Source organism: Nerophis ophidion, linkage group LG07, assembly GCF_033978795.1.
Source record: "Nerophis ophidion isolate RoL-2023_Sa linkage group LG07, RoL_Noph_v1.0, whole genome shotgun sequence".
In the NCBI taxonomy this organism is placed as follows: domain Eukaryota; kingdom Metazoa; phylum Chordata; class Actinopteri; order Syngnathiformes; family Syngnathidae; genus Nerophis; species Nerophis ophidion.
In genome coordinates this window covers 40,012,139-40,037,590 of record NC_084617.1, presented here as the reverse complement: position 1 = coordinate 40,037,590, position 25,452 = coordinate 40,012,139, and the positions used below count along the sequence as shown (strand labels likewise).

Genomic DNA, 25,452 nt, shown 5'->3' with positions numbered 1-25,452 from the left:
TGACATGACTTGAAAATGCAGTTTCAGTAGTAAATGGTGAAAAGCTGAACTGAAACTCTAGCGCCAAGTAACACAACTATGACTCCTGGGCATTAGCTGTAATGCTAAAATGTTAGCGTATTAAAAGTTAGTAGGAAAATAGTTGACTCTGAGGCATACACCTACAAAATTAGCTAAAAATCTAGCATGATCACTGTTAGCACACGTGAAGTAGCAACAGATTTGATCCTGAGTTGTACACCTTAAAATGTTACTAAAAAGCAAGCATAATAACGTGCTAACAATTGTCACGTGTGAAATAACACCTTTTTGACTCTGACGCGTACACCTGCTAAATTAGCTAAAAAGTGAGCATGCTAACAGTTAGTACACATGAACTAACAAAATATTTCACTCTGAGATGTACACCTTAAAAATTAACTAAAACCTGGAATGCTAATGTGCTAACAATGATCAGGTAAAAAATATTTGGCTACAAGGTGTACATCTGCAGATATAGCTAACAAGCTGGCCTGTCAAAGTACAAAGTACAAAATATTTAACTCTGAGGCGCACACCAGCAAAATTAGCTCAAAAGCGAGCACGTTAACAGTTAGCAGACATGAAGTAACAAAATATTTGACTCCAAACTGTTAAAGTGCTAATGAAAATATTTGACTCTGAGGTGTACATCTCCAAAGTGTGCTAAAAACCGAGCATGATAATGTGCTAACAATTAAAATGTGTGAAGTAACAACATTTTTGGCTCTGAGGTGTACACCTAAAAAAATGCTAAAAACTGGAATGCTAATATGCTAACAATTAAAATGTGTGAAGTAAAATATATCTGACTCTGAGGTGTACACATGTAAAATTTGCTGAAAAGCGAGCATGCTATCAGTTAGAATGTGTGAAGGAACAAAATTATTACTAAATTACAAAAACCTACTCAGTGGCCTAGCTTGTGAGTTCAAACCCCGGCTGAGTCATACCAAAGGCTATAAAAATGGGACCCATTATCTTGCTGCTTGGCACTCAGCATCAAGGGTTGGAATTGGGGGTTAAAACCCCAAAAATGATTCCCGGGCGCGGCACTGCTGCTGCCCACTGCTCCCCTCACCTCCCAGGGGGTGAACAAGGGGATGGGTCAAATGCAGAGGACACATTTCACCACACCTAGTGTGTGTGTGACAATCATTGGTACTGTAACTTTAAAGGCCTACTGAAACCCACTACTACCGACCACGCAGTCTGATAGTTTATATATCAATGATGTAATCTTAACATTGCAACACATGCCAATACTGCCTTTTTAGTTTACTAAATTACAATTTTAAATTTCCCGGGAGTTTTTTTTGGAAAACGTCGCAGAATGATGACGTGTATGATTACGCGTGCGGGTGACGTAACTAATTGTGGGGGACATCTTAGTTCACGTCCACACACGGCTAAAAGTCGTCTCTCTTCAACGCGTAAATCCACAGTTTTTTGGACATCTGTGTTGCTGAATCTTTTGCAATTTGTTCAATGAATAATGGAGACTACAAAGAAGAAAGCTGTTGGTGGAAAGCGGTGTATTGCAGCGGGCTGTAGCAACACAAACAAAGTCGGTGATTCGTTGTTTACATTCCCCAAAGATGGCAGTGAAGCTTTAATTTGGAATCAAGCGGTCAAGCGAACACGGTTGGATTGAACCACACACACAAAGTACAGTGTATTATGCAGCGATCATTTCGAAACATCGCGTTTCGAAGAGGGTCCCTTGCGAAGGGCAGAGATGGGCATCGCCACAACCCGTCGACTGGTGCTAAAGAAAGGTGCGGCGCCTACTATTTTCAACAGACCACAACCAGCCATTAGTGGCAGTGCTTCGACAAGTTCAGACCATCCCACGCTGTCCACAAGTGGACATACCATGCACAGGAGGTCTGCATTTGCCAAAAGGGAAAGGAAGAGGGTAAGTATCTTGATTTCAAGTTTCCATAGTCATACTCACAGACATATATAGTCATAGACTACTCCATGAACAATGAAATAAATTAACAATAAAATAGTCTACATATAATTATTGCTCCAAGTTCTAGTCAAGTTTATCTGCAGTATAAAGTATCATACATTTACTGACATTACTGTCAATAGATTACAATAGACCAGTGGTTTTCAAATGGGGGTACGCTTAACCCTGGGGGTACTTGAAGGTATGCCAAGGGGTACGTGAAATCTTTTTTTTAAGTATTCTAAAAATAGCAACAATTCAAAAATCTTTTATTAATATATTTATTGAATAATCCTTCAACAAAATATGAATGTAAGTTCATAAACTGTGAAAAGAAATGCAACAATGCAATATTCAGTGTTGACAGCTACATTTTTGGCGGACATGTTCCATAAATATTGATGTAAAAGATTTTTTTTTTGTGAAGAAATGTTTAAAATTAAGTTCATGAATTCAGATGGATCTCTATTACAATACCCAAAGAGGTAACTTTAAGTTGATGATTACTATCATGTGTAGAAATCTTGATTTATAATTGATTCACTTGTTTATTTTTCAACAAGTTTTTAGTTATTTTGACATCTTTTTTTTTTTACAAATAATGCAAGAAAGACCATAACAAATGAGCAATGTTTTACACTTTTATACACATAAATTAGAAACTGATTACTTTTTACTTTTTTTTTTCACTTTTTTTCAACCAAAAATGTTTTGCACTTGAATTAAAAAAAATGTTCACAGGGCGTACATCACTCAAAAAAGGTTGAGAACCACTACAATTGACAATAATATGAAGTATTGTATATTTGTACAATTACAGACAATAGATCAGATTATGGCCAGTACGACTACGGCATCAGTGGTGGATGCGGTGGATGAACCAATGGCAATGGCACTCGATTTGCCTGCTGAGGAGGGCGATCAAGAACAGGTTCGATTTGTTTTCCAAATCAATGTTCAAATGGATTACAGTTCAAGCCCAATAGAAAAAGTATTCATAATTTATGTAAATGAGGTATCCATATTACATGCAGCTGTTTCTCCATTTCCAGGGAAATACAAGAGAACAAAGATGCCTGACGGACTGGGTACCGATTGGGACAGCACCAACGGCAATGGCTAGTGGCATGAGCTCCCAAACAGGGAAAATACATCATAGATCAAAGGGTATGTCTATTTCGGTGATGAACATGATTCTGCACATCACAGTACACATTGCACAGCTGCCTGTGCAGAGTAGAGTAGAGAGATACATTAGGTGATTCAAAGACAATAATTAGTATGTGATCCTAATTTAATTTTAACAGATTATATAAAACAACTTGTGTTTTATTTTATTGCTAGGACACCAGGTGACCCCAGAGATCCTCGAGAGGGTTAGAGCTCGGCCAGCCAGGGTTAGTGAAGTCCAAATGGTCAAGTGCAGCAGCTCCATCTGACAGCCCCGAGATGCAGCCCAACATAGCATCTCCAGGTGTGTCTGGAGTACAAGTTAAGCTACGACCACGTCCTGCATTGTTTGACGAAGGACCAGCATCAAGTCCCGGTGCGTCTTCTGATAGTGGTTCTTCCGATGTCAGCTATGTGCCGAGTGGGTCATCGACATCGGATCCGTGCCAATCTGACGGGCTGCCAGATGCCACACGTACTCCCAAGATGCGGGAAGAGGGCGCCCACAAGGAACCGAAGTACATCATCTTTGAGTCATGCCTCCAGAGTCTCATCGAGGGGTGTCACTGTCCAGCCTGTGGCAGCCAGGACATAAGCCCTTTTTGGGATATGAACGGTACACAGCTGATCATGACCATACAATGTGCATCATGTGACCGGAGGAGTAGGTGGAGCAGCCAGCCAAACATTGGCCCTCATGCCGCGGGCAACATCCTGCTATCTCCTGGCATTCTCTTCGCTGGCTCATCTTCTGGCAAGGTGTTGCAAGTGTTGAACAGCATCGGAGTGGTCAGGTATGTGAAGAGAATTTTTGTCAACCACCAAGAGCTCATCCTGCAGCCAGCCATCAAAAAGGTGTGGGAGGAACAGCAACAGACGCACCTCACCATGATGCAGGTGGAAGGCCGACCCCTCGTCCTTGGTGGTGATGGGCGAGCAGACAGTCCGGGACACAGCGCCAAGTTCGGTACATACACCACAATGGAGCTAGAGTCCAATGTGGTTCTCGACCTTCAGGTTGTACAGGTACGACCATATAATCTCACTAAAAAACTTGTAACAGAATAATCCTTGTAAATGTGTCTAAATTCAATGAATGATTTCAATGAATCACAAGCTTGCATTAGGTTTATACTAAGCCCCTTTTTCATTTTTTTCTTTGCTCATTCCTTTTCTGTTATATATATTTCAGAGCAACGAATGTCATGGCAGCTACCATATGGAGATGGAAGGACTGAAGAGGATGGTGGAGCTGCTGATCAGCTGGGACCTTGATGTCGGGGTGCTGGTGACAGACAGACACAGACAGATCGCTAAATGGATTCGGGAAAACATGCCCAATACACGGCACTGCTATGACATCTGGCATGTTGGAAAGTGTTAGTTGGATTATTTGTATGCATGACAAGTTGTGAAGTAGTGTGTACATATTAGTGATCAGATGAATGCGATATTGTATTTAATCCACAAATTTCTGCTTTTTTATGTTTGTAGCCATCGGGAAGAAACTGAAGGCCATCGTCAAGCTGAAGGACTGTGAAGACCTGAAGCCCTGGGTGCTAAGTATGATTAACCACCTCTATTGGGCAGCAGCGTCTACACCGCCTGGAGAGGGGGAACTTCTGGTTGCCAAGTGGAAGTCTGTGGAGCGACCCATTCTGAACATCCACAAGGACCATGGCGACCTCTTCCCCATTTGTGCTCATGGACAACTGCATGGTAGAAGTATGCAAAAGCAATGGCTCAAACCAAGTAAGTAGGCAAATGGGTTGCCCGAAAGCAGTGAGGGAATAGCAGTATTTTCCTGCACATCTTTTGAAAGTGCCCTGCGATGAGATGGCGACTTGTCTAGGGTGTACACCGCCTTCCACCCAATTGTAGCTGAGGTAGGCACCAGGGAGCAAAATACTACAGCAGTGGTTCTCAACCTCTTTTCAGTAATGTACCCCCTGTGAAGGTTTTTTTAATTCAAGTACCCCCTAATCAGAGCAAAGCATTTTTGGTTGGAAAAAAAGAGATAAAAAAGTAAAATACAGCACTATGTCATCAGTTTCTGATTTATTAAATTGTATAACAGTGCAAATAATTGCAAATTTGTAGTGGTCTTTCTTGAACTATTTAGAACAAAAGATATAAAAATAACTACTGATTCAATTCTAAATCAAGATTTCTACACATAGAAGTTATCATCAACATAACGTGCCTTCTTTGGGGATTGTATTAGAGATCCATCTGGATTCATGAACTTAATTCTAGACATTTCTTCACAAAAAAAAAATCTTTTACATCAATATTTATGGAACATGTCCACCAAAAAAATCTAGCTGCCAACACTGAATATTGCATTGTTGTATTTCTTTTCACAGTTTATGACCTTACATTCATATTTTGTTGAAGGATTATTCAATAAATATATTTATAAAGGATTTTTGAATTGTTGCTACAAAACAGCTTCATTATTGCAGGAGATCAATCTTTAATAAACAGTTTAATACACAAACATTTGAATTCAAATCTACAAACAATTTATAAATTTACACACACATTGTATGGACGCATGACTGAATAAAGTGTCTTTTATCTTTTACAGTCCGCACCGAAAATGTATGTCTTTTCATACATCGGAATGCTGTGCAGGTATGTTTCCACACTAATCTAAGAGTCACTAGTGTGTGCCATACTTTAGTACTTTTGCATATAATAGATTGATTGGCAACACTAAATGGTCCCTAGTGTGTGAATGTGGTCTGTCTATCTGTGTTGGCCCTGCGATGAGGTGGCGACTTGTCCAGGCTGTAAACCGCCGTCCGCCCGATGTAGCTGAGATAGGCACCAGCGCCCCCCGTGACCCCAAAGGGAATAAGCGGTAGAAATGGATGGATTGATGGATATATGACATCATTAAACACACACGTTCAAATGTATCTGTTCTCCCTGCTGAGTAAAGTAAACAATGTCTAATTATTACATTAATCTGTTACCACACTTAGGAACCTGCTTGTTGGGCTGCACTGGAATGAAAACTCGAGCCGCTCTACAGCTACTACAAAAGCAGGTGCTGAGCGCTATGCAGTACGCTACCCGAAATATAAAGCAGGGGGCCATGTGGTCAAGAAATTAGCGACAGAGCCAACATATCGTAAGTGTAGAGGACACAAAACATGTAAACACTCGACACTTTGTATCGTGATAAGTTTATTATGTTGTGAGCAGGAAAATGTACAATTGTAATTTGCAGGCTACGTAGACAACTTGATCAGGGAGGTTTTTGCTGGCTGCAGACAGACCCCTGACGTGAGAACACCAGTCAGCCTCACCGTGGATGTGCCTCCCTTCCTCTGCGATGAACTGGAGAAGCCAGACAAGGAGGAAGCCATCGCCTAGCACAGGAGTTGCTTCACTAAGCGTTAACTACAGTGGCCATATGAATTCTGTTGCAGTCACTGCACGTCTTGGAACCCTGTGTAGTCCATCGATGGAAATGTTGTTCTGATCTTATGTACACAAGCTGGTAGTGCCACCCTTATCTCCTTTCCCAGATATCCCCAGCAGAAGCGGACAAACTGTCGATATGTTGTGTACCGTCTCCACCTGGAAGTACAAAATAGTTAATAGCACATTATGGCACCTGTTATTATCCAGACATGGATACACAGTGACTCACTATACTCTGAGATGCAAAATACATTGTCATGCATTCTATTCATTTGTAATTTACTGTTGCAATAAATCGTAAATATTGTTGACATCTACGGTCCATGTATGTAATACTTCTATGATATATAATGTCATTTACTATGTAGAACAGTACAATTTACAGAATAAGATAAGATAAGAAAGTGCTTATTCTGACTTATCTTCCAAAGGTTGATAGAATAAAGAATTATTTAAACTTATTAGCGCCTCATTCATTTTGCTGTTGCTGCGGCACGCCATATTGCTGTTTGTAGGTGTAATACGCTGTCTGCAGCACCCATTCATCCAGGCACACAGATTGAAAGCCAGGGTGGTCGATGATGCACGTCTCCACCCTTTCCTGCTCAATGGTTCTGGCCACTGCCTGTATCTCATTACAGCAGGCACACTCAGCCACTGTCTCCATGTTCACACAGTTGTGACATGTACACCTGGAAATAGAAATATTCATAATAATTGAAAATCAATTCATGTTATTGACACCTGCAATCTGCATACATGTGCTAAAATTAATATTATCATTGTCTTGTTGTGGATCTTATTAATCTACAGGCTTTTTTTTTTTTTTACATGCATATTTTTAACATTGCCGGTATATGGAGCTGTGGCCCATAGGAATAATGTCTCCCGGCTGGCCTGGGAACGCCTCGGGACCCCCCGGGAAGAGCTAGACGAAGTGGCTGGGGAGAGGGAAGTCTGGGTTTCCCTGCTTAGGCTGCTGCCCCTGCGACCCGACCTCGGATAAGCGGAAGAAGATGGATGACAGGATAATTCGTTTTGACATTGTGTCAATGATAGATAATTAGTCTATAGATAGGCCTGTGCCTGCGGTGTAAGTTGTAACACTAACAATAACAGTGCAAGACTAGGCTACACGCTAAAAATAGTCTATAAATGAATAACATTTTACCATTCTGTATTCTGAAGGCAATCTGTGTCGTGTGCTACTCCAGCATCAATATCATCAGCGTCTTCCTGACAGTCACCGTCTGCGTTGGGTTCAAAACTGTATGGCTCTATCCCTTGTTGGAGGTGGCCGAGCAGTCCTGCAACCCCCACGGCTGCCATGGCGCCTCTCACAGCATCTCCCCTATGTGAATCACTCCCACTGGCCTCTAGTCCTTCACTCTGACTTTCTTCATCCACAAATCTTTCATCCTCGCTCCAATTAATGGGGAAATTGTCGCTTTCAAGGTCCGAATCGCTCGCGCTGCTGGCATCCATGATCGTAAACAACGGGATGTCAGGAGTCCCACAATCTGTGACGTCATCGTCTGCGACTTCCAGAAAAGGCGAGGCTTTTTCAGGAAGTACCAAAATTGGCGAACTTTATCGTCGATTTTCTCTACTAAATTCTTTCCTGCAAAAATATGGCAATATTGCGAAATTATCAAGTATGACACATAGAATGGACCTGCTATTTCCGTTTAAATAAGAAAATCTCATTTTAGTAGGCCTTTAACTTTAATTTGACTCTGAGACAAAATTGACCCCTGCTAAATTTGCTGATAAAAGCTAGCATGCATGAAAAAAAAGCATAAGAAATATGTTGCTTTTATTAAAGGCCGTGTGAGGGCAGGGAGCCATATTTGCTACTAAAGTAAAATCTAAATGCATGCCACAGGCATGAGGCAATATAATAATGTAAATAATTAAATACATTTGTTAAATTTTTTTTTTTTTTTTAATATATTACTTTAATTACATTTTCATGCATTTATTCAATATTCTAAATGTTTTTTGGGTTGTTTTTTGTTATTGCTAGGCCAATTTTCTCATCAAGTGATGGTTTTGAAAGCTTCCTACCTTCCTAACCGTTGTGCTGAACCAGCAACAAACGCGTGTGGCATTATGAAGTGTGTTATATAATGAAGGACATATTGACAGCGGAAAGGAATGTTCTCATCACATCCGAACTAATCTGATGAGGGACAAAACAGAAAAAAAACTTTTGGCTGCAGAGAGAAGTTCCCATCAGCTGTTAGCGTGTTCACTGTTCATCAAAGACAAAGCTCTGGGTCACATCATCGTCTGGGAGTCACGTCATTTTCTATGGCCTCGCCTGCACGCACGCACGCACGCACACACACACACACACACACACACACACACACACACACACACACGCACACACACACACACATCTTCACATACCTGAAAGTCCACTCACTCATCCATAAAGTATGTTTACAATATTTAGTGTAAACTCTTGAATGTCGGCTATTATGAAAATATTATTTCTAATGACGTTTCCTGGAGCTTGTCTATGATTCAGAAATGTTTGCCCCACCTTTAGGTGCTCAAACTGTCGCTTTTATAAGTTTTGTGTCACCCCTTGTGACGGGCATTGTTAGTCAGTTTTTCTTAACCACAGAGGCCCATTGTTGGACCGCGGACACCCCGTAGAGGACCGCCCAAAATACATCTGTTTCTCAGCTGTTGTCCGTATGGGCCGCAGCAGGACTCTGGTTGTAACACACTTTTCCACCACTTGTGACAATATCAAACAAACAGAAGAAGTCTGAAGCTGAAGTCGTAAAGTTTCTTAGTGCAAACATTATGACTAAAGTGAAGAAGCTGTATTTTCATTTGCACTTTAATTTAGATGACAGTTTATTTATGAAACATATTCATTATTATTTTTAATTTAGTTAGAATGTATTTATTTATATAATGTAAATAATGTAAACTCACTACACCAGTATGTTTTAGAGCTTTCATAGTGAGTTCACTGACAGAAATAAGCAAGAACTTTAAACTACTTTATATTAGAAATGGCAACAGCGGAGGATGAATGTCCCACAACAAGAACATAGAGACGACGGCAAGCACTACAATGGTGGATGCGCACAATTTTTTCAGGGTTTATGCAGATCCCAAATACAGATCAGCAGGTACCAGAAGGTAAGAAAAGTTGCTATTGCATAATATTTCGAAACAAAACACCAGATAATATGTCTTACCTTATACACACACCATAATAATACTCCTATGTTGATGTACAGTACAATCCATCAAGCTGTGAGGCTTCATAGCTTACCAAAATCGTACTAAAACATTATGATGGATTTTTGAGCGTCGTGTGTAATGTTCTATATTTTCAATGGAACATATAAAATGTTGATGTTGTTTACGTGAGTCATATTGTACATATTGCAGTCTATACATATCTCTTGTGTTTGACTGCCATCTACTGGTCACACTTATCATTACACCATACAGTATACCAAATAAAATTGCTTCAAGGTCGGTAAACAAAACCAGAATTATTCCGTATATTGGGCGCACCGGGTTATAAGTCGCACTGTTGAGTTTTGAGGAAAAAATAGATTTTAAGTATGCCTTATAAATAAGATATGTTTTTTTAGTATTTATTTATCAGCCTGACTAAAGCCTTGATAATTGGTATGATCTGCTGCGCAGGATTATATTAGCCGCCTGTGTTTAATGTGTTTTGTTTTTTTGCGCCACCTGGATATGTTGTGTTTTGTCATTTCTCTGCCTTCTCCTCTATTGTGATGCGTTTTCTTCGGCTCATTAGTCTCCAGCGAGGGGCGGACACTAATGCACACCTGCAACCAATTTCAACCGAGGAGTATTTAAGTTTGTCACTTACAGCTGGGTCTTGCCGGTTATTTTTTTCTGTACCTCCCACGTGCATGTGCCTGCTTCACCTCGTCAGTTTTGGTACGTTGTCTCTCCTTAGTCCTGTACTCGCTCACCTTTTGTGTTTGTTTCCCAGCCTCCCTGAGGTAAAGCGGACTTCATGCTGTGCTCAGTGCGCCCTGGCTTTTCCCCCTGCCGACCACTGAGGAACCTGTTTTTGTTGGTAATTCATGGTGTGCACTTCTGCCCCACCGCCTTTTGTTACACTTTTTGGACTTATTAAATGTTTCCCTTAATGTAATTCAACCTTGCCCCCCATCTCTGCATCCTGGGGTAACCTCCTGGATCTGTTCTTAACAGTATCCTTTGTTTATTTTCTTTTGTTAGGAGCGACAACCACACCTGTCCTCATTTTATGATTAATATTGTCACTTGCTCCTCTCTGAGCTTCCACCTTATCCTGGAAGAGGAGGTTGCGTGTCCCAATGATCCTAGGAGCTATGTTGTCCGGGGGCATAAATAGGGTCTCCCAAGTCAGACAGGTCCTAGGTGAGGGATCAGACAAAGAGCAGCTTGAAGACCTCTATGAAGAATAACAATGAAGGACCCAGATTTCCCTCGTCCGGACGCGGGTCACCGGATTCCCCGTTTGGAGTCAGGCCGAAGGTGGGGCACAGTGGAGAGCGCTTGGTGGCTGGGCCTGTTCCCATGGGGCCCGCCCGGGCACAGCCCAAAGAGGCAACGTGGGTCCCCCCTCCAATGGGCTCACCACCCATAGCAGGGGCCATAGAGGTCAGGTGCAATGTGAGCTGGGCGGGAGCCGAAGGCAGGGCACTTGGTGGTCCGATCCTCGGCTACATAAGCTAGCTCTTGGGACGTGGAACGTCACCTCGCTGGGGGAGAGCCTGAGCTAGTGCGCGAGGTGGAGAAGGTCCGGCTAGATATAGTCGGACTCACTTTGACGCACAGCAAGGGCTCTGGAACCAGTTCTCTCGAGAGGGGCTTGACTCTCTTCCACTCTGGTGTTGCTGGCTTGAGAGGCAACGGGCTGGGGTGGCAATTCTTGTTTCCCCCCGGCTCAAAGCCTGCACGTTGGAGTTCGACCCAGTGGACGAGAGGGTAGCTTCCCTCTGGGGGGACGGGTTTTGATTGATTGATTGATTGATTGATTGTAACTTGTATTGGTAGATTGCACAGTTCAGCACATATTCCGTACAATTTACCACTAAATGGTAACACCCAAATACGTTTTTCAACTTGTTTAAGTCGGGGTCCACGTAAATCAATTCATGGTACAAATATATACTATCAGCAGAATACAGTCATCACATAAGTTAATCATCAGAGTATATACATTTAATTATTTACAATATTTACTATACGGGGGGTGGGATGAGGAGGCTTTGATTGATATCAGCACTTCAATTGCATCATCAGAGAAATAGACATTGAAACAGTGTAGGTCTGACTGGTAGGCTATGTACAGCGAGCAGAGAACATTGAGAGTTCAGACAGCATAAGAACAAGTATATACAATAGGAATCAAATTTGATTATTTACATTTGGTTATTTACAATCCAGGGAGATGGGATGTGGAGGGGGGAGGGTGTTAGTAAAGGGTTGAAGTTGCATGGAGGTGTTGTTTTAGTGCGGTTTTGAAGAAGGATAGAGATGCACGTACTTTTACAACTGTTGGGAGTGCATCTTACATTGATGTGGCATAGAAGGAGAATGAGGTAAGACCTTCGTTAGATTGGAATCTGGGTTTAACGTGGTTTGTGGAGCTCCCCCGGTGTTGTGTTTATGGCGGTCATTTACTGTTTGTGTGTACGCGCCAAGCGGCATCTCAGGAGTACTGGAGAGTGCTCCCCCGGGTGATTCCCTCGTTCTACTGGGGGACTACAGCGCTCATGTTGGCAACGCCAGTGAAACCTGGATAGGCTTGATTGGGGAGATAGGCCGCCCAGATCCGAACCAGAGTGGTGTTTTGTTATTGGACTTTTGTGCTCGTCACAGATTGTCCATAAAAAACACCATGTTCAAACATAAGGGTGTCCATATGTGCACTTCGCACCAGGACACCCTGGGCCCCAGTTCCATGATCGACTTTGTACTTGTGTCATCGGATTTGCGGTCTTGTGTTTTGGACACTCGGGTGAAGAGAGGGGCGGAGCTTTTTACCGATCACCATCCGGTGGTGAGTTTGCTGCGATGGTGGGCGAGGATGCCGGAAAGACCTGGCAGGCCCAAACGCATTGTGGGAACGCCTAGCAGAGTCTCCTGTCAGAGAGAGTTTAAATTCCCACCTCCAGAAGTACTTTGAACATGTCAAAAGGGGAGTGCTGAACATTGAGTCCGAGTGGACGATGTTCCGTACCTCTATTGTCGCGGCGGCCGATTGGAGCTATGGCCGGAAGGTGGTTGGTGCCTGTCGCGGTAAGCCTAGAACCTGACTGAGGGATGCCGTCAAGCTGAAGAAAGAGTCCCATCGGGCTCTTTTGGCTCATTGGACTCTGGAGGCAGCAGACAGGTACCGACAGGCCAAGCGGTGTGCAGCTTCAGCAGTCGCAGAGGCAAAAACTCGGACATGGGAGGAGTTCGGGGAAGCCATGTAAAACGACTTCCAGACTGCTTCAAAGTGATTCTGGACCACCATAAGCAAGCTCAGGAAGAGGAAGCAGTACACTGTCAACACCGTGTATGGTGGGGATGGTGTTCTGCTGACCTCGACTGCGGGTGTTGTGAATCAGTGGAGGGAATACTTCGAAGACCTCCTCAATCCTACCAACACGTCTTCCTGTTAGGAAGCAGTTCCCGGGGAATCTGTGGTGGGCTCTCCTATTTCTGGGGCTGAGGTTGCCGAGGTAGTTAAAAAGCTCCTCGGAGACAAGGGGATGGATGAGATCTGCCCGGAGTTTCTTAAGGCTCTGGCTGCTGTGGGGCTGTCTTGGTTGACAAGACTCTGCTACATCACGTGGACATCGGGCACGGTACCTCTGGATTGGCAGACCGGTGTGGTGGTACTTCTCTTTAAGAAGGGGAACCGGAGGGTGTGTTCCAACAATCGTGGGATTACACTCCTCACCCTAGTAATGTCTATTCAGGTGTACTGGAGAGGAGTTCAAGTGACCTCGGAGTCTTCTTCGTGACCTTGGATAAGCGGAGGCAGATGGATGGATGGATGGATGGATGGATGGATGGATGGTGTTGTCAACCTGGTTTAAGGCGAATTATCACCCTTATTTATACTTGTCTTGCTATGCTGTTAGTTGCTGGTCCATTGTTCGCGACATACGACGGTTTGACGTTTGTTTTCATGCTACGTACGTTTTTCACTCTGCTATCTTCATGCCACGCTAATGCTAGCACCCTGTTTGTGTTACGTAACCTGGCTTGTGTACTGAAGTAAAGAGTCCTCTTTTCCAGCACACTGGCTGAGGTCCACCGCATCTTTGGAATCGCAAAAACATGCATGAAAAGAAAGTGTCTTTCTTAAAGTGTGTGTGTGTGTGTGTGTGTGTGTGTGTGTGTGTGTGTGTGTGTGTGTGTGTGTGTGTGTGTGTGTGTGTGTGTGTGTGTGTGTGTGTGTGTGTGTGTGTGTGTGTGTGTGTGTGTGTGTGTGTGTGTGTGTGTGGTATCGTATACTGTGTTTTGATACTTTTCGATACTTCTCTAAATAAAGGGAACCATAAAAAATGGCATTATTGGCTTTATTTTAACAAAACCTCTGACGGTACATGAAACATACGTTTATTATTGCAATCGAAAAACAATTTTGCCCTTAAATAAAATACTGAACATACTAGACAACTTGTCTTTTAATAGTAACTAAACAAACAAAGGCTCTTAATGTTGTCTGCTGACGTATGCAGTAACATATTGTGTCATGTATTATTACTATTATTTTGTTAACGTTATGAGGGACAAGCTGTAAAAATTGATTATTACCGTATTTTTCGGACTATAAGTCGCAGTTTTTTTCATAGTTTGGCCGGGGGTGCGACCTACACTTGAAGCGACTTATGTGTGAAATTATTAACACATTACCGTAAAATATCAAATAATATTATTTAGCTCATTCACGTAAGAAACTGGACGAATAAGATTTCATCGGATTAAGCAATTAGGATTGACAGATTGTTTGGTAAACATATAGCATGTTCTATATGTTATAGTTATTTGAATGACTCTTACCATAAAATGTTACGTTAACATACCAGCCACCTTCTCAGTTGGTTATTTATGCCTCATATAACGTACACTTATTCAGTCTGTTGTTCTCTATTCTTTATTTATTTTAAATTGCCTTTCAAATGTCTATTCTCAGTGTTGGGTTTTATCAAATAAATTTCCCCCAAAAATGTGACTTATACTCCACTGCGACTTATATAGGTTTTTTCCTTCTTAATTATGCATTTTCGGCAGGTGCGACTTATGTTCCGAAAAAAAATGGTAAACTATTTGTCAATTTACTGTTAATATCTGCTTATTCTCTGTTTTAACATGTTCTATCAACACATCTGTTAAAATGTAATAATCACCAATTCTTCTGTTGTTTGATACTTTACTAAGTTTTGGATTATGCCATAAATTTAGGTATCAATCCGATACCAAGTAGTTACAGGATCATACATTGGTCAGATTCAAAGTCCTCATGTGTTCAGGGTCTTATTTTTTAAGTTTATCATGAGTTTTTCAATTTAACATAATATGAATTTTAAAAAAAGGAAAAAAAGGATACACTCTTGTACTTGATATCATTACAGTGGATGAGTTTGCATGTGTTTACATTTAGGAACGTGAGCTACGTTGAGTTGAGTTGAGTTTGAGTTTATTTGGAACATGCAAGCATAAAACATGATACATCACAATTTCCAGTTTCTCTTTTCAACATGTTTGAAAAGGAGTAGGAAGAAGCAGACCTTGTTTAATCTTACCCCTTTTCTTTTGCTAAAACTTGTGTTCACTTCCTGTTCTCAATGTATTCACAATATACTCCATAAGTAATCACAATAAATATGAATTAATAAATAATTGGTGAGGTAAATTATAATCCATATGATGAGATAAATAAGATTATTTTGAGAATGAAAAAATGGATGGATGAATAAATTCAGAATGTTTATCATGGTTCTTTTTCTTTGTACTTTATAAACACTTTAAGTTTGAAGAGTTTCTTGGAGTGGATCATATTAGTACATTGTTTGAGTGCTTTGCTTAATCCATTCTATAATTTTATTCCACATACTGATATATTAAGGTCGTAAGTGTTGTACGTCTATACAAATGTTTTAATTACATTTTTCTCTAAGATTATATTTCTCACCTTTTTTGAGAAGAATTGTTGTATATTCTTGGGTAGCAGGTTATAGTTTGCTTTGTGTATAATTTTAGCTGTTTACAAATTCAGTATGTCGTGGAATTTCAGTATCTTTAATTCAATAAATAAAAGGTTTGTATGTGCTCTATATCCAACATTATGTATTATTCTAACTGATCTTTTTGTAACACTGTTAGTGAATGAAGTGTACTTTTGTAATTATTTCCCCATATTTCTACACAGTAACTCAGATATGGCAACACTAGTGAGCAGTAGAGAATATGAAGTGATTTTTGGTCTAGAACATATTTAGCATTATTCATTATTGATGTGTTTCTTGCTACTTTATGCCGTGTATTTTTTACTTGAGATGTCTACTTCAATTTATCATCAATCGTTATACCTAGAAATTTGGTTTCATTTATTCTTTCAATTTATATTCCGTCTATTTGTATTTGTGTTTGACTTTCTCTTGTACTGTTGCCACATAGCATTATTTTAGTTTTACTGAGATTCAACGATAGTCTGTTTTTGTCAAACCATTTTTTAAATTTGTTCATTTCTTGTGTTATTATTTATATTATCTTCTGTGTGTTCTCTCCTGAATAAGACGCTGTTGTATCATCCGCAAATAATACTAACTTTAAATCTCTTGTAACTTTACAAATGTCATTTATATAGAGAGTGAATAATTTAGGTCCTAGTATTGATCCCTGAGGTACATCACAGGATATATTTAGCGTTGTAGAAGTGTGTTCACCTAGCTTCAAGTTTCCTGTTCGTTAGATAAATTCTTATCCAATTTAAGACTAACCCTCTGATGCCATATCGTTCTAGTTTTTTTATTAAAATATTGTGATTAATTGTGTCAAATGCTTTAGTTAGATCCATAAACACTGCTGCCACACATTTTTTACTATCTATTGCATCGGTAATTTCTTCTGTAATTTCGATTAAAGCCATTGAAGTTGAAACATTAGCTCTGTATCCATATTGGTTCTCTTGGAGTATTCTATTTTTATTTATGAAACTCTCTAATCTGTTATTGAATAGTTTTTCAATGATTTTCGAAAATTGTGGAAGTAAAGAAACAGGTCTATAATTTGTAAATTGACGTTTGTCTCCAGTCTTATAAATTGGTGCAACTTTAGATATTTTCATTTTGTTTGGAAATGTACCTGTTTGAAATGATAGGTTACTAATATACATTGATGGTCCTGAGCTCTCTTCAATAACCTTTTTTATCGTTTCCATATCAATTCTGTTACTATCAGTTGAAGTCTTATATTTACATTTTTTCACGACTATAACTATTTCGTCCTGCGTCACATTACTGAAGAACATGAAGTTGGGATTTCGCTCAATGGTATTTTGATAGTCCTCAATTGAAACTGGGTCTGGAATCCTTTCTTCCAATTTCGGTCCAATATTTACAAAGTAATTATTGAAGCTTTAAACTACTTCCTTTATGTTGTCATTATGTTTATTTCCATCTAAGAAGTATTGGGGGTAATCCCTCTTAGTACCATTTTTAATAATGCTATTGAGAATGCCCCATGTTGCTCTCATATTATTTTTTTTCCTGTCCAATAATTCACTGTAATATTCTTTTCTACATGATCGTAGCATGTTTGTTAACTTGATTTTATACTTTTTGTACTTAATTACTGCCTCTGTAGTTTTTTGTGCTATTCATTTTCTATAAAGTGTATTCTTCTTTTTACAAGCATTTTTTAATCCTTTTGTCATCCATGGTTTATTATTCTTTCTCTGCTTACGACTGAGTTTTTTCCATGGACCATGTTTGTCATAAAGTATTATGAACTTGTTTAAGAAATGTTCATATGCTTCATCAACCTCTTTTTCATATATTGTCCCAATCTTGCTTTTGTATCTCGATTTTGAAAGCAATCATCCTCTTCTCTGTGCACAGTCTTCGAAATGTCCTTTTGCCTTCCATGTTCTTTTTGCATGTTTCATCATATATTGTAAAAACTGGCAGATGATCACTAACGATGGTTATAAGTAGACCACTTGTAGTGTTTTTATCAAAATAATTTGTAAAAAATATTATCAATAAGCGTGGCACAGTGTCCTGTGATTCTGCTTGGCTTTGGGATTTTAGGATACGAACTGATGCTGTACATTAGACTTTTGCTTGTTAGGGTTCAATAAGTCAATATTAAAGTCACCGCATAAGAATATTATTATTTTACCATTGTCCATGTAAGTTGCCTTGATCCATTCTTCAAATGTTTCTATACTTGACTTAGGTGATCTGTATATACAACTGATGAATATGTTTTTGTTTTTTTCTTTACATATTTCAATGGTTATACATTCTAAGATATTATCTATTGCAAATGACATGTTTTTACCACTTTGTAGTTCAGGTTCTTCATCACATACACCGCTACTCCTCCTCCATTTTTGTTGGTTCTGGTTATGTAGTTTAGTTTATATCCTTCCAGATCAAAATCTATTCCTTTTTTATCATCAATCCAACTTTTCTGTGACAGCGATCACTTTGAAGGGTTCGTTGATGTGTTCCAAAAAGTTCTTAATGTTGTTGTAGTTTGCATACAAGCTTCGGCTATTAAAACTAATAATTGACTATTTGTTATCACTTTTAATGTTACTATTATACTCATCTGTATAATAAAAACAATTATTACTGATGTGGGAAAAAAAATTGTATCTGGATCTATATCGTTTTCCAAATCCTGGTGTGGAGAGGCGGGGCCGACACTCCAACGGCGAGGCAGGGCACACCAGAGCCCGCTCCAAGATGGCGGCGAGGAGGCGTGGCCAGCGGGGTACGCCAGAATCGATGCCATAAACAAGATCAGGAGTGGCATCGCGCAGCTGGGCACGATCGTCTAATCTCCTCGCAAGAGGTAAAAGGGAAGCAGCAGAGGACGGCAGGGCAGAAGGAGGAGAGAGACGAGAGACACAACAAGAGAACGAGAGCGAGAGGCAGACGCAAACGACGTGGGCGGCTGAAAAGCTAAACAAAGGAGTAAGCAGTGATAGCGACGGAAGCTGAAAAGCAACCCGCGAAAGATTCTCCTTATTGAAAAATAAAGAAGTCTACACCTGCTCGCAATTTTCTGTGCTTGGTGGTCCTTGGAACCAGCACGATAGCTTGAGACCGTCACACCTGGTTTTTGTGATCTTTGTTGTAGAAGTTTTTAGTTCCATATTTTCTTGTTCAACAATCTTTGATGTTGTTTCAATAATCTCTATAAGTGTAGGTGGATGCAATCCTGAATCTAGGGCTTCTTTTTTAGTCGACCCTTGGAGCATAGTAGTGTTGATGTTGAATTTAGGTGCTTGTTTTCTGTCCATCATCATCGTTGTTGTGGAAGCTGTGTAAACTTTAAAAAATGTCCAGGTCCTTGAAGTCATTGACAACAAGTACTCCTGCTTCTGGACCTCCATTCAGCTTGATGTAGATTTTACAGCTGGCGCTCCAAGTACCCTGGATTTTTCCCTGCTTTCTCAAGTCGCGTGCTTTCTTGGCGATTCCAGCATTACGTTTTGTGAGATGCTCATTCATGTACACATTTGTTCCCTTTAGCTTCTTTCCCTGTCTCAGCAATGCCATTTTAGATTTTGTGTTTACGAGTTTCACGAGCACAACTGGAGTGGCGTTGTTGTTTCTTCTGTTCAGTGGGATTCATGTTTCGATGATATCAATGTCGATTTCAATTTCCTTTGATTGTAGGAAGTTGACCACTTGCTGTTCTGCTGAGACAAGATCCATTTCATCTGGTTCACCTTCATTATTCACAGCTTTCGCATAGGATCTTGATTTAATTCGGTGCCTTGTCACGATGATATAATTTATTTGTTTATCCTGATGCATTTCATCTATGATATTCCACAGCATGCAGTTGTCTTCTTGAAGGGTCTTTATTTGTTGGCGCATATCAGGGGCTTCATTTCTTCTGGTGGTGTTCTGAATTTGCAGACTTTCTATATTTTCCTGCAGACTTTTCACATCTTGTTTGTGTTCTGTTGTTGCTTTTCTCACATCTTTTTTTATTTCTTTAATTTCTTCTTTCAATTCTTTCATTTCTTTAAATTCATGTGATAGGTTTTGTAGTACCCCTTCTTGATTCCTATCATGTTCTGTGTCCAGCCTCAAATCTTGTTCCCACGTGGGTTCTGTGTCAGCTAACACCGAACGTTTCGGAATTTCAATCTTTCCTTTAGCTTTTGGCATCGCGGCAGTCGCTGACGTCAGTGCCTCTTGCGTCTTGAACGGCAGTTGCTTCTTTAGCAACTTGCGGCACTTTTAACCTGTTTTTTCCAACAATTTCGTACCGTGCGCTGTCCAAAGATCAATTTCAGGTGTCAGCCTGTCAAATTATTTCACTCTGCGACGTCGGAAGCACTATAAAACAGCTGTAAACCCGCCGTAGCTTTTGGTTGCTAGGCAACCGCTTTGAATTGCAGTAAGGCGCCAATGGCTTGAGGCCAACGGCTCTTCCAACTCGTCTTATTTCAGCGTATAGGTGCCTCTCAGCGGACCAAAATCAGGTCGAAGAAGCCAGGTAACTCTCCTTTAGCTGTGCAAATCAGTGGTCAACATCTTCAGACTTAACAAAAACTCCAGTAGCAGAAGCGGAGCCTTTTTCTTTGTGAAGCATGTTTAGCTATTCCTCGTCCTGAATGGATGATACTTGTTAAAAACGTACCTTATTTTTCACCATCGAGGCGATGATTAGTAATTTAGAAGTAGCTAAAACACTACCAACTGCGGATGGATGTTAGCTGCTAGTTAGCTAGCCATTTCTTAAAGTACCCCTTCTGGAGGGCGTTTCAGTGTTAGAACTTCACCTTTATCTTCTAGTTTTTAGGGCAAAATGCGTCCGTTATCTCTATTCTGTCCACACACTGTGTCTGCTTGTAAGTACTCCGGGATTGTGTGCTGCCAAACATGCTCCTCTGCTCGTAAAACCAGCAATGTTATAACTTGACGACGACGCGCCGTCATGCCCGTAAAAGTATAGAATATAGTACCGTTTTTGATTCATTAGTATCGGTACACCGTACAACCCCAGTGTGTGTAAATGTTCAGGTCAGGTTAGGCTACAAAAAAATCCTGCTACTTAGTAGACCATGTAAGACCATTACCACCTGTGTCATGGGTCGAGCAGTCGGCAACTAAACTGAAAACCCCATCCTTTCAGGATGAGGAGGGTGAATCTGGGCATCCTGACAATACTAAAAACAACAACTGTCTTAAGGTCTGTGGTGGACCACCCCAGTAAGTGCCCACAGCATCACTGAGGACAGGGATAGATAAACGTATTCCTCCGCCAGCCGCTGCAATGTGACGAGCATGCCAACATGTCTCAACTTGCTCTTGCCCGTTGGATAACATATTCGCCACGCCAAGAGAGTTGTATTAGTAATTGCAAAAACCAATACGACTAAACCCTTTTTGCACACAGTTAATTTCATGAAATGGTTCCATACCGGCTCCAACATCGCCCGGGAAATCAAGGTTTGCTCTGGTTTGCTTCTTCTCCGACGGCCAGTGAAAAGTCAGCTAGGAGAAAAATAAAGGACTAAGCGAGTTCTAAAACTCGCAGAATTGAATTTTAGAACGTGGCTTAACAGCAATCGAGCAAAGAGACCAGACCGCCTGATAGAACTATTTGTGAGAGAGCCAGAACGATACAACATTGGCATAACCGTACTGTGCGAGAGGTGTCTGCCTCTACTGGACGGCATAGAGGACCAGGGGTAAACCTTGGAGTGGAAGAGGAGAGGATAAAACACGGGAAGCTGGAGTAGGATTTGCCATCAGAAACCCAATTGCTCGTGGGTTGGAACAGGACCCAATGCCCGTGAGTGACAGGATCATGACTCTATGGATTATCCTGCTACAAAATAATAATGCCGCACTTAACAGCGTGTACGCCCCAACGATGACCATCACTGATGGGGTGAAAGAGCTATTCTACAGCCAGCTAAGACAAGTGGTGAAGCAAATCCCCAGCAGGGACAACATTGAGTGGATAGTGAGACCGAAGACTGAGCTTCTTCTCACCTTCTGCTCATTAACCCCACCACAAAACCACATGGATGCACCCAAGATTAAAACACTGGCCCCTCCTGAATTCTAGTGTCAAGCACATCTTTACGGTCACTTTGCTTACTGTAGTACTGATTATTATTCATTAGTAACGCGGTACTTACTAGTACCGGTATACCGTACAACCCTAATGTGTGTATATAAGTATGTATGTTTATGTGTGTGTATAAATTTATGTTTTTTAATGTGTGTGATTGTGTGAATGTGTCTTTCTTAATGTTTGTAAATGTGTTTCTTGATGTGTGTATGTATAAATGTGTGTTTTTGATGTGTGCGTACGTGCATGCGTGCGTGCGTGTGTGTGTAAACGTTTCTTTCTTGAAGTGTGTAAACGTGTGTACAAATGTGTTTCTTGATATGTGTGTGCATGAAATTGTGTGTGTCATATTGTGTAGATATTCTTGACAAGTGTGAGCGTGTGTAAATGGTTGTTTATTGACGTGACGTGTGCGTAAATGTTTTTTTCTTAATAAGTGTACGTGTGTGTGCACGTGTGTTTCTTGACCTGTGTGTGTGTGTGTGTGTGCGTGTGTGTGTGTGTGTGTGTGTGTGCGTGTGTGTGTGTGTGTGTGTGTGTGTGTGTGTGTGTGTGTTTGTGTGTGTGTGTGTGTGTGTGTGTGTGTGTGTGTGTGTGTGTGTGTGTGTGTGTGTGTGTGCGGTGTAACTCTCTTGTCCAGTTACACTACACAGTGGTTTTCAATTGTTTTTTGTCACGCCCCCTTCAGGGACATCATTTTTACACGCCTCCCTAAATTAAAATACCATTGAGAACCTGATAATATTTGTTATTTATGTATTTGTCTTTACAAACCCCTATGAGTTACTGGCACCTACATGCCAGTGTATTTTATTTTCATTACAGGTAAGCTGAAGGGATATGTATGTATACTTGGTCCTATTTCTTATTGAGCCGGATTAATTGAAGCAGTGATGCCACCCGGCTGGAGACTTGTGTATCGTTCAAGAATGAAACATATTTATATATATATATATATATATATATATATATATATATATATATATAAATATGTTATATATATATATATATATATATATATATATATATATATATATATATATATATATATATATAAATATGTTTCATATATATATACATATATGTATGGATGAATATATACACACACATCAGAGGTGTGGACTCGAGTTACATGACTTGGACTCGAGTCAGACTTGATGACTTTAGACTCGACTTGACAAAATGTAAAAATACTTGCAACTCGACTTAGACTTTAACATCAATGACTTGTGACTTGACTTGGACTTGAGCTTTTTGACTTGACATGACTTGACATGACTTGCTACTTTCCCCAAAACCCAAAGATTAAAAAGTGTTTCGGGCGCGCTATTTCATTGTGTACCTGTCTATCAGCGTTGCGTGTCTGCGTGTGCGCTGTCAGTACAACAGCCAATCAAATTAGATCTACGTTGTTTTCATCACACAGCCTTCATCCAATCGAATTGCAGGAAAACCAACGAAGAAGAATGTCCAAACCAAATGCCAGTGAACAAAAAATAATACCTAAAATAATTGTGTTTGGGTATAAAAATTACGAGGTGGTCAACACAAAACGGTTTGCAGTATGCAGCACATGTGGTTCGAAAATTACTGATGGAAAGGCAACAACTTTCAACTTCATCTAACATTTAAAGTCGCACAAAGAACGGTAAGTTTTGAATGTAAGCTAAAGTTTATTGGCTAAGTAACGTGACTTTTATTTGCTGTGTAGTCAAATCAGTGAGGCTGTAAACTCACTGCTAACGTTACAACGTTATTGCAAACACAGGAATCTGTTGCAGTTCACTACCTTATTCATACTTTTTGTTCAGTGATTTTTTTCAAGCAGGGTTACGTTAGTCAATATATCACACAAAGTAACGTAACTTAGACAGCGGTCAGCAGCACCGCATATTTTAGCCACCTAAAAAAAGACGAAAATTGTAAAAAAAAGGTCAGTTAAAATGTATACTATATGAATATGTGTACCGTTTTAGCTAGCTTGCCGACATACTGCTGGCTGTTTACCAGTCAGTGGTCCATAACCACCGGTCCGTGGATCGATTGGTACCGGGCCGCACCAGAAATAAAAAATAAAAAAAATTAAATCAACATAAAAAACACAAGATACACCTACAATTAGTGCAATAACCCAAAAAAACCTCCCTCCCTCATTCACACTCATTCACACAATCATTCACACTCATTCGTACAAAAGGGCTGTTTATTTCTGTTATTAATATTTCTGGCTCCTACATTATACATCAATATAGATCAATACATTCTGCAGGGATACAGTCCGTAAGCACACATGATTGTATTTTTTTATGACAAAAAAAAGTACATAATGTAAATAATTCAATGTATATACTCCAATGATTAACTTGTGTGATGACTGTGTTATGCTGATAGTATATATTTGTACCATGAATTGATTAACGTGGACCCCGACTTAAACAAGTTGAAAAACGTATTCAGGTGTTACCATTTAGTGGTCAATTGTACGGAATATGTACTGTACTGTGCAATCTACTAATAAAAGTTTTAATCAATAGCAGCTGACCCCGTCCACAGCAATGTAAAGCCTAAGTCGTGTGCTGGTAGCCTGTCTGCTTCTCTCTATTGAGAGTGGGTTGCACGCCATTTTCCGTGTAGTCCCTCATACAACCCCACTTCAAAAATCCCGAACTATCCCTTCAACTCGAAATAAGTTTTAAAATACATGACTAGTGCAGCAACTGTAACCTAATGTTTACCACACACACACACACACACACTGTTAAGATTGATATTAATAATATGAGTAATAAAGAGAAGTTTCAGTACTTTTCATATATGGCTATAAGGGATTTTCTGTCACATGTTTAATATGCTTACGGATTTCAAGAATACCTGATGAACAAAAGCATCACAAATGAACCACAACAGCCTTCAATCTTGCAGTTCCTGGACAATCACGTCGGGCATTACAGTATGACTCATTCACAGCAGAACACTATCACCAATGCAATACTGTCTGACTTAATTATTGATTGCAACTTGCCCCTGTCTATTGTGGAAAACAAGAGTTTTCGCCACTTTCTGACAGTACTTGACAGCAAGTACAGCCCAGTGTATCGCAGAACGCTGACATCAAAAACAGAACCTCGCTGAAGAAAGACGATCAAAATTAAAAACTCAATTGAGCCACACTGACCATGTTTCAGTGACTGTGGACATTTGGTCTGACCGAAAGATAAGGGGATTCCTCGGTGTCACCGTGCAGTGGATGGACAAAGAGGCAGAGAGGATACAGCTCAAGTCCAATCTCTTGGCTTGTGAGCGCTACAAAGGCTCACATACAGCTGAACGAATCTGTGACAAAATTGAGGCAATATGTGATGAATACAATATTAAAGCTAAACTGGACTACACTATTAGTGACAACGCTGCTAACATGCGAAAAGCATTCACTGTGTACTTCCCCAGTGAACAAGAGGGTGACAATGATGGAGATCATCTTGATGACCCTGAGCTTTTTTGTTATGTTCACATATATGTCATGTTTTTTCAATGTTAAC

At 40.3% G+C, this 25,452-nt stretch overlaps 1 protein-coding gene and 1 long non-coding RNA gene across 2 annotated transcripts; both read left to right on the top strand.

Annotated features, from left to right (window-relative positions):
• The first annotated feature begins 3,366 nt into the window (after nucleotides 1-3,366).
• Nucleotides 3,367-5,900, top strand: LOC133555687 (uncharacterized). The gene is made up of 3 exons (XM_061905012.1): nucleotides 3,367-4,171; nucleotides 4,338-4,524; nucleotides 4,640-5,900. Exons 1-3 carry the CDS (start codon nucleotides 3,425-3,427, stop codon nucleotides 4,903-4,905), a joined length of 1,200 nt encoding a protein of 399 aa, XP_061760996.1. The 5' UTR covers nucleotides 3,367-3,424; the 3' UTR covers nucleotides 4,906-5,900.
• A 6-nt stretch (nucleotides 5,901-5,906) lies between these two features.
• On the top strand, nucleotides 5,907-7,041 carry LOC133555688 (uncharacterized). The gene is made up of 2 exons (XR_009807373.1): nucleotides 5,907-6,284; nucleotides 6,384-7,041. It is a non-coding gene; the product is annotated as an uncharacterized LOC133555688 (long non-coding RNA).
• The last annotated feature ends 18,411 nt before the right edge of the window (nucleotides 7,042-25,452 follow it).

Bases quoted from the DNA above. Each gene is read 5' to 3' on its own strand.
- LOC133555687 (XM_061905012.1), top strand. From the start codon at position 3,425: ATGCAGCCCAACATAGCATCTCCAGGTGTGTCTGGAGTACAAGTTAAG. The intron at 4,172-4,337 runs GTACGACCATAT...TATATATTTCAG, and splicing joins TCGACCTTCAGGTTGTACAG to AGCAACGAATGTCATGGCAG. The intron at 4,525-4,639 runs GTTAGTTGGATT...TTATGTTTGTAG, and splicing joins CATCTGGCATGTTGGAAAGT to CCATCGGGAAGAAACTGAAG.